Source organism: Ischnura elegans, chromosome 12 (assembly GCF_921293095.1).
Source record: "Ischnura elegans chromosome 12, ioIscEleg1.1, whole genome shotgun sequence".
Taxonomy (NCBI): Eukaryota; Metazoa; Arthropoda; class Insecta; order Odonata; family Coenagrionidae; genus Ischnura; species Ischnura elegans.
This window is the reverse complement of record NC_060257.1, coordinates 17,955,684-17,970,836: the sequence shown is the minus strand read 5'-3', so window position 1 is coordinate 17,970,836 and position 15,153 is coordinate 17,955,684. Positions and strand designations below refer to the sequence as shown.

General features: G+C 40.8%; 1 protein-coding gene across 3 annotated transcripts in view; it reads right to left on the bottom strand.

Annotated features, from left to right (window-relative positions):
• The window catches only part of LOC124169001 (protein dead ringer-like), a 612,609-nt gene extending 609,749 nt beyond the window's left edge, over positions 1–2,860 (bottom strand). For all 3 annotated transcript variants that reach the window (XM_046547458.1, XM_046547460.1, XM_046547459.1), the window contains exon 1: positions 1,882–2,860. In XM_046547458.1, the coding sequence (XP_046403414.1) occupies positions 1,882–1,917 (36 nt within the window). In that variant the 5' untranslated portion in view covers positions 1,918–2,860. The remainder of the gene's footprint in view (positions 1–1,881) is intronic.
• Between the last annotated feature and the right edge of the window lie 12,293 nt (positions 2,861–15,153).

Below are 15,153 nucleotides of genomic sequence, written 5' to 3'. Positions count from 1 at the left end.
GACTCGCGCACTCCTAACCTTACCTCAACCCTTTGCCGGTAGGGACGGAAAATAGGACGGTCTCTTCGTGACGGCTTCAACAAAAAACGACTCGTAGTGTTGTAAAACGTCAGACGAGATAGTGATTGTAAACAGACCGGGGAAAAAGATGTTAGGGAAACTCACCAAAAGAGCTAAACTACTTAATCATATATAATGAAATTATATATAATTATAAACTATAATTTATCACTTATTAAGGAGAACAATTCGACTATCATCTCCATCATCCCCACCATCCCATCCAATAGGACTCGACTCAACAACGTCATAAAGCCATCCCTGGTGTGGTTTTATGAAAATCTGAGTTTCCAAGTAATAATAAGCAAAACACATCTCCCACAATCGCCAATTATTCCATCATCTTGCAGTCTAATGAATCTGAATCATCCCCATAGCAAGAGTAGAGGAAGAAATACATCATTTATTCATTAACTTCACCTTCCCTACAAATCACCAAGGAGATGATGCCTCGCAAAGTACCATGTAGATGATGATATAGAATATGATGTAGGGATACGCCAAAAAGAAGCAGCATTTTACGACAATCAGTTGCATTAAAATAAATGCATGATTTATAAAACAGACCGCAGCTTACATTGTCCTTAAGATCAAACATAAGCAGATTCAAATAGCAACAATAGGCGCATGTACTTTAGTACAGTTCGTACAGCACATTTACCATTGATTACACAACAGAAGGCTATAATGAACCATATATCTTCACAAGAACATATCTTGCAAAGCAAGACGTAGGTCTCACTAATATTATGGTTCTAAGTGACAAGTAAAACAAGAAATGGTCCGTAATTGAAAATTTAAAAAATCGTGAAATAGCCGAGGCCTTCCACGGAATGTTTTTCAAGGCAAACTACTATACGCAAAGAGCCTCTGATGATAACATGACGATGAATCCTCGCGACGATAGATACGCGCGCTCGTATGCTGCCAGAGTGAGAAAACACGTGACTGGCAGGCGTCCTGACGCCTTGGCCCGGCAAACGCATAAAATACGCGCCGCTGAGTGGGCGACGCTGCTGAACAGGTAAGGCACAAACAAGCAAAGGACCTCGTGGGACAGAAAAAAATAACACCCTCACGATGCTACGAGAAAAGAAAAAAAACGTAGAATGGGAAGAATGGCGGGAGACTTGAATGCCATGGCGAGGATAGGAGAAAGAAGTAGTGATGAGCACAAAATCAGAGAAATTGATAGAGGGTCTGAATACACATAGCAGAAACCGAGAATAGCTTCTCCCCGCCAAGCGCCGTAGAGGTGGCTTTCAGGGTATTATGCAGATGTGGAATATGCCACAACAAAATCGATCGCAATTTAAAAACTGTCTTCTATTAGACAGTTCGGTCATATAGTTATTTTTCTAATAAATTACACCGAATCATGTGCCCAACAGTATTAAAGATCGAATTTTGTGTGACTTTTCCTGCTTGCCGTAAGTTCGAGATGTACTTCCAACAGGGACTGATAATATGAATTAAAAGGTGCCACAGGAATTAAAAGGTGCGTGGTTAGAGGGAGTTAAACCCAACCACATCATTACATGAGCCATTGTGGTAGCATTTGACAAGGCCACATTTAAAAACACCAACGATATATATCACCTGTCTATAACCTTGGCACCTACATGTAAAATTTCTGGTGAAACACCTCTGCGGGTGGCTTGCAGGGATGTAGATGTGAGCATTTCGAGGTGAAGTACATCCTGAAGTAGCTTGAGCGGTATCTTACAGATATAGACGGGAGCAGAGTGCGAAGAAGAGTAAACACTACAATGATAATCATTACATCATCAAAGAATGATAGAGAAAAATCAATCGACTTACCAGTCCCCCCCCTCCGTCCATGTCGTCGCTGTCCATCTGGTAGAGGGGAACAGGTTCTCTGTTTTTGACCCGAATTTTGGCTGCTTAAGTGAACACCGAAAAAAAATTCACACTTCCTCCTTTTTTCCGTCCCGCGCCGGCGCTTAGCTTATCTCAGAAAGCCTCAGTCTGCTAAGCTGAAAGGTCCTGTCCAGTGGGGGGCTTCAAGAGCAAGAGTCGACCCGCTACAATAGAAAAGTCTGTTTTCCCACGTGGGAGGAAAGCGCGGAAGAAATGGCACCGCGTAGGGCGAGCTCAAGACTCGCCGGCTGACCGGCGGGGGAGTAGCCGGGTAAAAAACCACGCACGCTCGGCGAACGAGAAAACAGTCCGCTGCGTATCTCACCACAAACACCTCGTGTAGACACGGGCGCTCGAGTCAAACGGGGCAAGGTGGACCCACCGAACCGAAGAACTGTATGATCTGCAGGTATTCACAACAAACTGGAAACTCAATCCTCGCGAAAATATCACCGAGCAATGTCCTCCTAGGCAACGTAACTCCGACACTAATGCGATCCGCTAGCATGTGGGTTCGGTATATAACAACGAGGTAACATCACCAACACTGGGATGGGTGGAGTATTATTCGCGCGCGGAATGAGAATAGAGGGGAGGAGGGGGTTAAAAGCAGTGCTACAGTTCGTTGTGAGGATTAAAAAATGCTTTTTTTCCTTCTCTTTTTTTTAAACTTGAACAAAAAATAGTCCTTCCCCTCTCGCGTACACTCAAGTACTTACTAAAGATGCACACACACACATGTAGGTATATTTATAAAAAACACACTGTACACAGGGGTCACACAAAACACCAAAAAACGTCTTCCCTGTGTTTCTCCCCACAAACACAGCTCCTTCGCACGCCTGCTAGCTTGCTCGCCTCTTTCCTTCCTTCTCCACCCCACCACAGTGTATCAATGAGGCAGCCAAGCCGGCCTACACGGAGCGGGAAAGTAGGGGAAGGGAGGAGAGGAGGTATGGGACAAGCAAGAGGAGGAGGGGGTGAGGGGAAATACACAAGGGACAACAGGGGAAGTAAAGGGGGGGAAAGAGGGGTTATGCCACTCGAACAGGGCTAAAGGAGGAGGGGAAAATTTTAAAGCATGCACTCGGCCAAGAAGAAAAAGATACGAAGCGCGAAAGGAGGAAGTCGGAAGGAGTCAACACGCTTTTGGTTCGCTTTGCGTTGCTAGAGAGATCTCCCCACTCCATAACCTTCCCCTTACTATCCCCCTCCCCTACCTTATGGGACGCGCCCCCTATTCTCCAATCAAATCACGACTGGGCGGAGTCAGATAGGCCAAGCCCCAGAACGCCGTAGCGCGGGGCGAAAGAGAAAACGCGATCGTCAATTTTTTTTCTCTCGCTACACACACAACTCGCTTGCTTTTTCTCCTCGCGGACCCCTCCCCCCCAGAAACCAGTCCATCCCGCCCCTACCGCGGCTCCTCCTCCCCCTCCCGCGTCTCCAGCGAATCCAACCAATCCGAAAGGCCTCCTCTCTCGCCTTGCGCACGGAGATGTAATTCGTGGTAGGGATGGTTGGAGCGGGAGGGGTAAAGGTTTTATAAAAGGTGTATGTGGAAGGGGAGTGGGATAAGAGGAGGGGTGGGTCTGTGAGAGAAGAGGGATATCAAATGGGGTTGGATCGTATAAAAGGGGGAGGAGCGGATGAGGCAGGGGAGGTGGCCAATTGGATGGAAGCTGAGGTTTGATTCGATTCGAAGGGGAGGGCGCGCTGAATAATAAAAGCCGATAAAAATTGTATATATGGCGATAGAAGGCTAAGGTGAGCAAATCTCGCCTTCATACACTCTGAACAGTGTTGTCCCCAAATTCACCACCTATTTTTACTGTATAATCCAATATAAGAAAAGGTAAGGCGACAATTGCGAGAAGAAAATAAGCAAAAACATTCACCAACGATAAAATATGCTCCACTAATTTTATGTGCTGGTTACCTAACACCCCCTTCCACACGCCGTATAGGCGGCTTGCGGGGAAGTATGTAGATGTAAATGTAATTACTGGTAGCCTCGAAAATGACGAAGAATGTCGAAACCATGGTCGGCAGCGGAGTTTTAAATTAAAGGGTGGATGTTACGTTTTGCGGTTTATATTTTATCATGGATATATCGCATTTAGACCAAGTAAAGCCCGAAACAATTTCATACGAAAAAAAATTAACGTTTGTAACGGAAATTAATGGAAATGTTTTTTTTTACAGCCTTTACTATAATTTTTATCAAAAATTATTGTCACCAACGAATTCAGCATCTCTTTCTACATTAGAATACAGTGCTAAACAGGGTATAGCACAATATAAATTTCCATGCTACTATCGGCTGCACCGCGCTCACGATATTATGGAGATAAACCTAGGAAATGAATCTCCATAAGAGTCCATACTGTGAACTAAATATGGAAGGTACCCTCGGTCTTCGTTTTCTGATTATTTGGATGTCGGAGTGAATAGGAGAGAACTCACACGAGTAACCAAATGATTACTTGAAGAGTCAAAGGATTGGCTGGCCTCAGTAGCGGCGGGGAGAAGTCCTCGCCAGCCAACTGAAGGTCGCCGGTTCTAGTCCCGCCTGGGTAATATACCCCCATCCCGATCATAGATGCGAGTGATCACCCATTGTTACATGTTGTTGCTCCGCCCTCCCCCCACATGCAATGGCTAGATAATTCCAGACTGTTTCCGGGGTGATAAATATAAGATAGATAACCATGAAAATCAGCATCTCTGTTGTGCAAGATTACCATAGGACTAGAGTGAAATCATTTGAACAATCAGTATTCATTCAAGATGCCTTGTATTCATTTTCACTTCAATACATTAAAAAATCATTTTCGTATCCAGGTAATCAATGTGTACCTGTAATTCAACCTGTAAAAATAAGTCATTACTTGTGGCTCAGCCCCCATAGACAGGGCAGCACAGGCAAGGCCCCGGAATTAGCCCGATAAAATATCAACGAATGTCACTAGTGGTTAGGGGGGACTCAGACTTGATGTTGTAATATGATTTATGGATTCGAAAGCTCGAGCGGTCGGCTGGTTTTGATTCGCAGAGGGGATGATGGTATGATGAATAAGCGAGGCTATTACAAAAATGTTTAAATGGCGTTAAGCGGGATAGAGGTACGCCATGTGTTCAGGCAATAGAGATAAATGCTCGAGCAGTGCCTTGTTATAGGACTGTGTGGCGTAGAGGAGGAGTTTGCCAAAAGTAATCATTCTTCGTACCTTTGAAGATCGCCTGAATTATTACTTGGGGATTCTAACGAAAAAAAAATCTGTCACAAGGCCAATATCATCGCAACAAAATTCTACTGGTCCGCAGCAAATATATTTGAATTAGAGTGCCAAACATGTATTGAATCACCTGGTTTACGAGGTATTCACCAGCGTCGTTATTAAAATGATTTGAGAGCGCGGTTATGAAATCAATCGAGAACTCAATAGGAATATATTCAGGTGAATTCAACCAATTCGGCTTTTACTTTGTGAAAATCCATGTTGAAATGAAAATACACAACCTTGGTAACTTTTCACTGGAAAATTATTTAATGGTACGACGCGTTTCGACGCTGACGCGTCATTCTCGATTACCTACTAGTTACTTGAGAATGACGCCTCAGCGTCGAAACGCGTCGTAGCAATAAATAATTTTCCAGTGAAAAGTTAATAAGGTTGTGTATTTTCATGACATATATTCAGGTGATCGTGTATTCATTTGAATATTCAAACAATCATTTCTGATTTTGAGAATTCCTAAAAATAACGGAGAATAATTAGGTCTCACCCCCGGTAAATAGGACGTACATAAGGGAGGCCTTACCTGTAGTTTGACTTCGATATTTGTATTGGTAAAATAAAGGCGATTTTTAAAAATCCATGGGGAGTGGTGGCAAAGGTGAGTAAGCCTCATAATCAGACAATTGAAATAAATGCTTCCTCAGAGCTTACTACTCGGATTGTATGGTGCAGGGTAGTAGTGATCCAAAAATAGTCTCTTATATTTTTTAGGGCATTCGAATGAATACCTACCAGGACAATCAAGTGATTACCTAATGAGCATCCGAATGATTGCGTGAGCAATATAAGGAATACAGGGCGCAATCAGGCGAATACCACGGCAACCAAGTTCATGTACGATTAACCGTGCAAGCCACCAAAAGGGTATTTGGCAGGGGGTGATTTCACAGCACTCTATCACAACACTCACCCTATAGGGTTAATCAGAAACGCGTTCGCTTGTCAGACACAGGCCAAGCACACAGGACAACGATACACGGTCAGAAACTAGGAGAGTACTAAGAATACGAACATGCTACCATGCAAATTGAAATAAATACTTCTATGTCAGTCTATTTCATCAATGGAATCTTGGAATTGATTTTTAAGAGACAGCACATTGTCGGATAGACTTGAAAATTTGAAAACTTACTTATATGATATTCAATATATTCAAAATGGAAAATCGGAAAGTTAGCGTAGTATGCATGCATGCATGCGTTATAACATGACAAAAAATGCATGAAGATAGTTAGTATATATACAACATGGGCGTACCCAGGATCAAACTGAGGGGGGGCAAAACTAGATGTGGTCGTTCAAGTTGTAACTTTTTGGCACAGAAAAGGTAGTGAAACCAAAATTGTAAGGAAATCATGAGAGCGATTTATTAGTTTTTATAATTATTTGCTTGAAAAATTATGATTTTTATTTTACTTCCATACTAATATCATTTTACTTCAAAAGATAATTTTTTCATAACTTTTTTTTTAATTAAATTCATTTTTGCTTCTGGAGGGGCAGTTGCCACTTCCCAGCCCCCCTATAGGTACGCCCATGATTTACAAATATAATAAGTTATTAACTATTAATGCAGAACCTATTTTACCTCGTCCGAGTCAACCAAACCAGAACCAAACTATCGCAATTTTGTGGCCCCTTATAATAGTTCTTGATCTTGAAGATCTTTTAAAGTTCCTGGAGTTCCACTAAGATGAGCAAATATGAATCCTTAGAATGAATACTCCGAGTAGCAATGACAATGTAATGCAATAGTTGCAATGGAGCTAGGGTAGGTGTTCATTGCCTATGTATGAAATCATTCGAGTACTCAATATTAATTAAGGTGATAATGCATTCATTGTAGTGTTCCAGGTATCATTCGGGTGCTCGAGTGAGAATGAGCATTTACTTCATCTCGTTCCTAGAGTGAGCGGAGGCCTCCGATTTCGATAAAATATCGATTTCCATAAAATTTACTATCTTCATACGATGGGGTAAATTGTGATGCCAATTGAGATCATGTTGGTCGCCGATTGGTTAAAATTCCATCGCAATAGTAATAATTGTGGACTTTGACCTGGAGTTGTAATGTAATTTATAAATACGAGAGCAGGACCTCGTTGGATGGTCTAAAAAGGGGCGAGAGATAAGGTTACACCGACAAATATTGTCGATAGAAAATATTTCATTATGGCGAGGGTTGAGAAAAAAGGAAAAGGTGAATAATAGCGGACGATTCAATATATACGGATAAAATTTTAAGAATCTTCATACAAGCTTTCTTAGCAGTCGACTTCAACGTGTCATCCTATCCGACTTTTGTCCCTGATCGCTCCCTGACATCTGGGGTTCCACAAGGCAGTGTCCTTGGTCCTTCCCTTTTTAGCTTATATATTGATGATGACTCAGGCGATATACTTCCTTTTTCCTAGTGTTTGAGGTCACAATTTTTAGCCTTATTGATAACTACGTACGTCTGATGCTAATTTTCGTTTATTCATTTCTTGCGTTTAGCTTCTTTCTTGAACTTAAAACACAAAAGTTGCTAAGGTTGATTAAACTACGTGATAAATATAGATTTTTTTGCTCTACAAAGGTAAAGCTAAGTTCTATAGTTCGTTCGCTTCGTCCACTTGAATTCCATACCCGCTGCCTGAGCATGTAGAACACTTGGTTTTCCTGCATGAGAATTTGAAAGGATAAAATATTTTATGATTCATTTGCGAATTTAATCCTTATTATAATTGTGCAAATATCTTTGCTCAGGGTTCTTCCTAGCAGTTTCAATACTTTTATCAATTAAATTGTCTAAATATTACTTGAGGTTGATTCATTTCAGTTGTGCCTATGGAACTGTTTTAGAACCATGATGTTCATTTTTCCCCTAATTCTAACACAATTACCTAACAATAAATGCTCCCTAAGCTCCAAATTCTATGATGGGTTAGTGCCAGGTCAATATCCATGTTGAGTTCAGCCCTGAATATACACAATTACTTTAATCCAAGTAGATCCTATCTCAGCAGACATAATAGTAATAAAAGAATAATAATAATATATCCCTAATAATAATAAAAATAAATAATTTTAGCGATAATATTATATATTAATATATTCATTGTAATTGGGTTATGAGTTTTATTCGGAACTGAATATTTTATTAAATATAACTGAGGATTATAGGATGGCTGCTTTCATCATCATTACGAATTTCGGTCGCTGTCCAGAAGTTGAAGGTAATTTTATTTATGAATTTGAAAGATCGGTCGTATGGGATCGATTGGGTGGTGCTAGAGGGGAGGGTTGACTGACTAATTTTGACGATCTAAAAAACTTTCATTCAGCGATAGGAAGGAGAGAAGGAAAAAATGAGTTAACCTCCCTCTCAGGCAGAATAAATACGCATTTCCTCATCGCTTACTTATAGGGAACATATTTATATTAAGCGAGGCCTCGGCTTTCGTCCGATAGAACATCGACGAAAATCAAATTATCATGGACGATACAATGGGGTCGTCACTTTTATCTATGTACTATAAAACCCACCTCCGAGCACTGACCGACTGATTCATACAAATGTTAGGGGTGAAAAGTACGTCATTGAATCTACCCCATCTAAAATCGTCCGAAACTTTATTGAGCAATTGTCGAAACAATACATTTTCTATCAACTGCAGTGTTTCTAACTGCCTCTACTTTTTGGGGGCATTTGGGGTAAGACAACATCTATTTTTCAAAAATGTAATTCATCGAATCTAGACCACGTGATGCGTCGAGATACCAATTTTCAGACCGGATCGGAGCACTTTTAATTTTGGCCAAATCGCGCAATTTCACTATTTCGTGAATTAGTACTCTTAACAACGGAGGGAGAAAAGGTGTTGCGTCATAGGGTTTGACACAAATTGTAAGAACTGGCACACCAGGGGAATCTGGGGGCAGAACTCCCCCCGAAGATGGACAGCGGGTCCCGAAGTTGTGATTTACTACAATGCTACGAAAGGTGAAGCGGCCGGTTGAGCTCCATTGGGAGGACGGAAAAAAAGGTGAGGGAGGTGTGCTCAGCAATGGTCACGATTAGAAAATTGTTCTCGAGGCGCGGGGAGGTGAGTATGAGGGAAAAATATACTTACAATTAGAGGAGGCCCAGGATTTTCCCGAAGAAGTTTGATTTATGTTGCAACTTAGGAGGCACTTAAATCTGTATTAAAAATGTCCGCAGCGAGATGATGATTACAGAGCGATCAATTTATTCTCAACATTAGCAATAGGGCATTTCCACTCGCGAGGAATGTTATTCCAAAGTATGGTATGGTATTTGGTGGAGGAGACCGATAGCTGAGGTCATTTGCGCTATGAGGGAGGAGTAGGAAAGAAAGGGTGGAGGGAAACCCGGCTTCGGCATTAGCCTCCTCTTAACGAATGGCGCCAAGGGGATCACGGCTTTACGTTCCATCCGACGGACGGAGTGTAGCGCTTGAAATGTCCTCCACATAACATTCAAGCAGGGATGGGGCAGTCTCTGAATACTCTGTAACCGCCGGGATCCGAACCCGATCCCACGGGGTGGGAAGCCAACACTCTAACCACCACACCAACCCGATTCCCTTATTTTAAAGTTATGAATTAGATAGAATATAACATCACGTATATAAATATCGATTGGCAGCCAAACTATAGGTTATTTCTCCGTGAAATTCGGAATGCTTTGCCTATTTAAGTATGTAAACCAACGCGGAGGGTGACAACACAATTAATTACCGGTCGACTGGAGCAAACTTCGGGGGGGGGATGAGGGGGATAGATCCCCAAAGCCTCAGAGAAATTTAAAAAATATTCAAATCCATTGTCTAGTTTTCACTTATAATAACTGCATCTGCTTAAAGTTAATTTTTTAGTGCCAAAATGATGTAAAATGTATTTCCTGGCATGTCATTTTTTTATTTTCTCGAACCCCCAAGGGGGAAGGGGGAGTCGCCTCCCCAAGCCATCTCATCCACCCCCAAAGCATATTCCAAGTTACGCCAGTGGACTGGAGAATCTTTTATTGCAATATTGTAGGGAGATTTGGTTCCTTGAAATGCGTACTTATCGCCTCCGATTGAAAATGGACGGTGAAGTGAACTTACGTATGTATGGTATTTCAAAATTATGAATTACATAGATTAATAACAGTGAAATTCCATACTTCAGTTCCACTACTTATCGAAACGAAAATCAATTAATTATCAATAGTGTCGTTATCTTTTTTTGAATTCGACTCACGCCTTTACCCACGAATACGATTTGAAAATTTAAAGTGCGGGTTTTTACATCGGGTTAGTCGGGAGTAAATTCGGTCCTTAGGATGCTGTGGAAAGTATTCCAGCGAAACTTCGACGTGTAATTGTGCCTTACACCTGAAAAGCTCACCAATCCTAGAGTGAGATAACTACAGACCCCTGTTTCTCCATTTTTTAAAATTCGTCATTTGACCAGTTAAGGTATCGTGTTTTGCGAATCATTCCGGCCCGTCTCCTATTCTCACTGAGCTTCCCTCTTTAATTCACGATAAAATATTATCCAAGCGATTTTCCAATTCCTTATCACGCTATCTATGAGTTAATTTCTCTCATTCCCCCTTCCTCGCTTACGTGAAGTCATTCCAACCTTCGCGGCCTTCAACGATCCCCCCACCAAATATTCCGATTCCTCTGTCACCTCCTTGTTCCATACATTTTATTCGAAGTGTTTCTTTTCCGTTCTTGCCATCTAATTGTCCCTCTACCGCTGTCTTCATCAAGCCTATTCGGCTGTTACGTCTTCGTATTAAGGTTTTCATGAGACTTGCCTTCTCTCCTGCTCTTGTTAAGACTTCCTTATTGTTAGCTCGGTCGATCCATTTGATCCTCATCATTCTTCTGTAGTGCCACATTTCGGAGACCTCTACCCTTGATTTCTCCGCTGCTATCATTGCCCATGCCTCACTTCCCTAGAGAACCATAATCCAAAATTAAAGTAATAATAATATATAACTTTATTCCATTTACATTCAAATATATTACATTAGGATATACTTAAATAATTATGGAATATATAGGTACCCCTTATTGAATAGTTATGGGGCTACCATCTTAAACTTTTTACATAGGTCTGGTGCTAGCACACATGAGAAGTAAAATTTCTTTGCATTCAGTTATTTGTTCTCTTGCCCATTGCATTCATTATTACAATATGGTATTTCAAATATTTGCACAAGGATAACTTTTTTTCTTATATAAACGCATAATCAAATACATAGAAAATACAATATAACTTTTATTGTAAACTTTTTAAGCCACCTTTCTTAGTAGAAACTCTACTTCCTCACACCTCATAAGCCATTTTTTTTACAGCGGATGCAAATCCCCATCTTTTTTCCGAGTTAATTAAGTTCTGATAATTCGTTTCCTTACTTCTATGTTTAAATTTCCCGCTATAAGTAGATCTTTCATTTAGTAGAATAGTCAATCTTACCTCCTCCAATCTCCTCTATGCCCACATCTAGAACGCCCGAATTAAAACACGAAGACTTGCCATGCGTAGTGAGTCGTAATGAAGAGTAAACAGTCAATTGAAATAGGATGGAAAATAGTGTTCTCAAGCATTACATGAACATTTGTTTCGCATATTCATCAGATACCTAAAATCTCTCTAAGTACCATAATTTACTTTAAGTCCGACGTACCAAATAATGTCAAATGTTGCGTTTTTGAGTTAATAAAAAGCCGTTTCTGCTCATTTCGTAAAGATACAAAAGTAAAAAAAACAGCCAACCTTGCAGATTCATCAAACCAATGCTTCCATTACCTCACGCTCAATTTTATCCCCGATGAGTTTATTTTGACTATCGTTAGTAAGTCAAAATGTCTCAAGTGGTGATAAAAATTCCAAAATGCGAAGATTTTATCGCTGAATTATAAAATTCTAATAAATTAAGTCCACGATCTACATAAAAACATAATGTGAATAATAAAATATAATAATATCTATAAAATAATGCCTATAATCATCCAATTACGAGGGCCACTGCCATCATGCTTGAAAAAGAGTTCATAAGTAGTAATTTAACTCTTACCTTTTGAATTGAAAAATCTTTTTGAATACATTCATGCAATGGTGAAACTTGCCAAATACTCATGAAGGTAATTTGCCTACAAAGCTAACACATACAAAACCCGCTATGACCGTGCGGTGTGCATGTGGTGGTCCTCTTGCATGCTACATGTTGGAAACTGATCACCCCCTGCCAAACACCCTAGAGGTGGCTCGCACCGTATTATGTAGATACATATGTAGATGAATTCATGAACATGCATTAAGGAATACAAAAGTTAGTAGGCTGCACTAAAAGTCAACCAACCTATAAGTAAGTGCTGACGCTTCGGTTATGCCTCGTTCACATTACGATTGTCCGACCGATCGTCCTAACCGTCCTAACGATACTTGGCCGGACTAGCCGAGTGAATGCATGTCCTGACAATAGTTCACGTAGTTCCGAACGTTGCCATTTTACGATGGTTAGGCGCTGGGAGACCGAAAAAGGAAGCGACAAGAGAAAGACGAAAAGCTCGTGAAGCTCTCTTCGTTCTATTTTTCTTTCATAGATTTGTCCAAGGAAGGAAGGATATGGGCGGAAGAAAAATTATTCGGTAAATGCACGCTGAACACAGTATCTTGTCCCTGCATACCTCAACAGCTTTGCTAACCGTCAGTTTCCCGTTCACTGTAGATGTCAGCACTAAGGGGAAGCACAGGTTTTAACCATCGTCGTGTGAATGTCCGCAAGGTGCGTATAATAGGCCTATTATACGTACCTTGGAATGTACGATAGTTCCAACGATTGCTGGAACAATCGTAATCTGAACGAGGCATTTAAGTATCTTATCGATCGCGGAAAAAACAGCATACTGAATCCATTTATTCTAGTCTATCCCACTTATTTTATCATATTGGTTCTGCGGTTAGTTAAGTATTTTTGCTACTCACCCCTGCCGATCTTCACATATGCATTCAATTTTTTCCTTCAGCCTGAAACAATAGGTATAATCACTCATCCTATCCATTAAACCTACTTTCCCATTTATCGCTCACCCATCATTTTTATCTCCACGTTTTTCATAAAGCTTTTCGCCTCAATACATACTCCATGCACTTAAGGCCTAAGCCCACTCTTTACTATGTACCTCTATCCTATCTACCTCAGTAATATAAAGGTAACACTAAAATGAATACAGAATATGTCCGTTTACCGGATTCCTTCGTGAATCATTTCAGAAGTCATTGCCGGTATCGGTGGCGGCGGGGTACAAGTCCTCGTCTGCCAATCCGAAGGAATGGATGTTTATAATAATCCGTTGCTATTTTTTATATTCCATCGATGTAAAGACCTTAAAGCGCTGAAGTAAAATCTGATGCTTTCCCGGCGAATATATTCGAAAAAGCCTATTCGGGCTTCCAGCCGGTAAACTTCATCCACTTATTTAGCCCTGATGGTGGAACCCGACTCGTGTTTCGAAACGTCGCGTCGGCAGAATGGAGGGAGACCACCCGGCTGGAAGCCCGAATAGCCTTTTTAGGACTTCATAGCGCTGTTTTCGGGGTGGTGAATGAGTGATTCTCGTCAAAATCGAAAGAGCTGTAATATATTTATTTCCTTCAACTATTTAGTTGTTAGATTTCATTTCATCCCGACTGAAGCCTTAAGATATTCTCAAACAAAACTCCTCGAAATTCGATATAACCATGACAAAGGAACGGACCCAATTATTCTGATTCTGTCAATTTCATACGCCTGTAGCTTAGCTCGGGGCGAGCTCTATCTTAACATATCCAAATCAACCTCAAAGTTGATTAACAGGGTAAATGTTCCCTCACCCAAATAATATTTTAAAACAGGAATTCTCCTTCATATTTTAGCACAGTAATTAAAATTTCCGGGGCTGAGCAGATAAAATGTCACTGCGAACGTGACTCGATCCACGAGGGCAAGTCGTCAGCCGAAGCTAAGACATCTGTGGTTATCGTAACATGAAATCTTTAAGCAATAACGGAGGCAGTCGCGGTGGAAAGGGATATCAAATACAGTCACCGAAAAGTTCCGCTTCATTCATGAAAAAGAAGCCATATTCAAGTTGAATGGCAGTGGATGCAGCAAGAGCTGGCCAAGGTTATAATTTGAGCGGGAATACCACGAACATTATATAAGAGGATCCTCAAGTCGGCCTCTAAATGTGTTGTCACCCACCGCGCATCTAAATGGATTTACCAAAGTCTCTACTCGCGCCGATGACCGACAAAGTGATCTGAGTTTCACGGGGAAATAAGGTAGTACATTTAGGGGTGTAATCACTCATTCTAAATTCTAATTCCCTTAAACCTACTTTCTTCCCCTTTCCCATTTATCGCTCACCCAACATTTTTACCTCCACGTTTTTCCATAAACCTTTTCTCCTAATTACGTACTACATGCATTTAAAAAGGCATATTAAGCCTACTGCTTTCTATTTAACTCTATTTTTTGATCTATCAAATTCAAACCTTTTCAATGTTATTCCTCGCGATTAAAAACGTTATAATGCAAAATATTGGAAAAAGTGGATCGCATTGCACTCATCACCGCGCCGCGGACATTTATTAAAATGTGACCAAAGTGGCAATAGAAATCAGCCTTCTATGGGATGGAGTTAGGCCTCATCTACGCAGTTTCCATGGGCGTAACTTTTGGAACAAGATAAGATTTTAACAGCCATTCTATGATTCAATTCAATCTCTTATTTTGCTCCGCGAAAAAGAGTATATCAAAACATACCCTTTATAGCAGGACGAGAGCCAAATAATTAATGTATTTTCAGCTCCATCCACTTCGATTCCATTTTTAAGCTAAATGACACTCAAGCTGCAATTAATT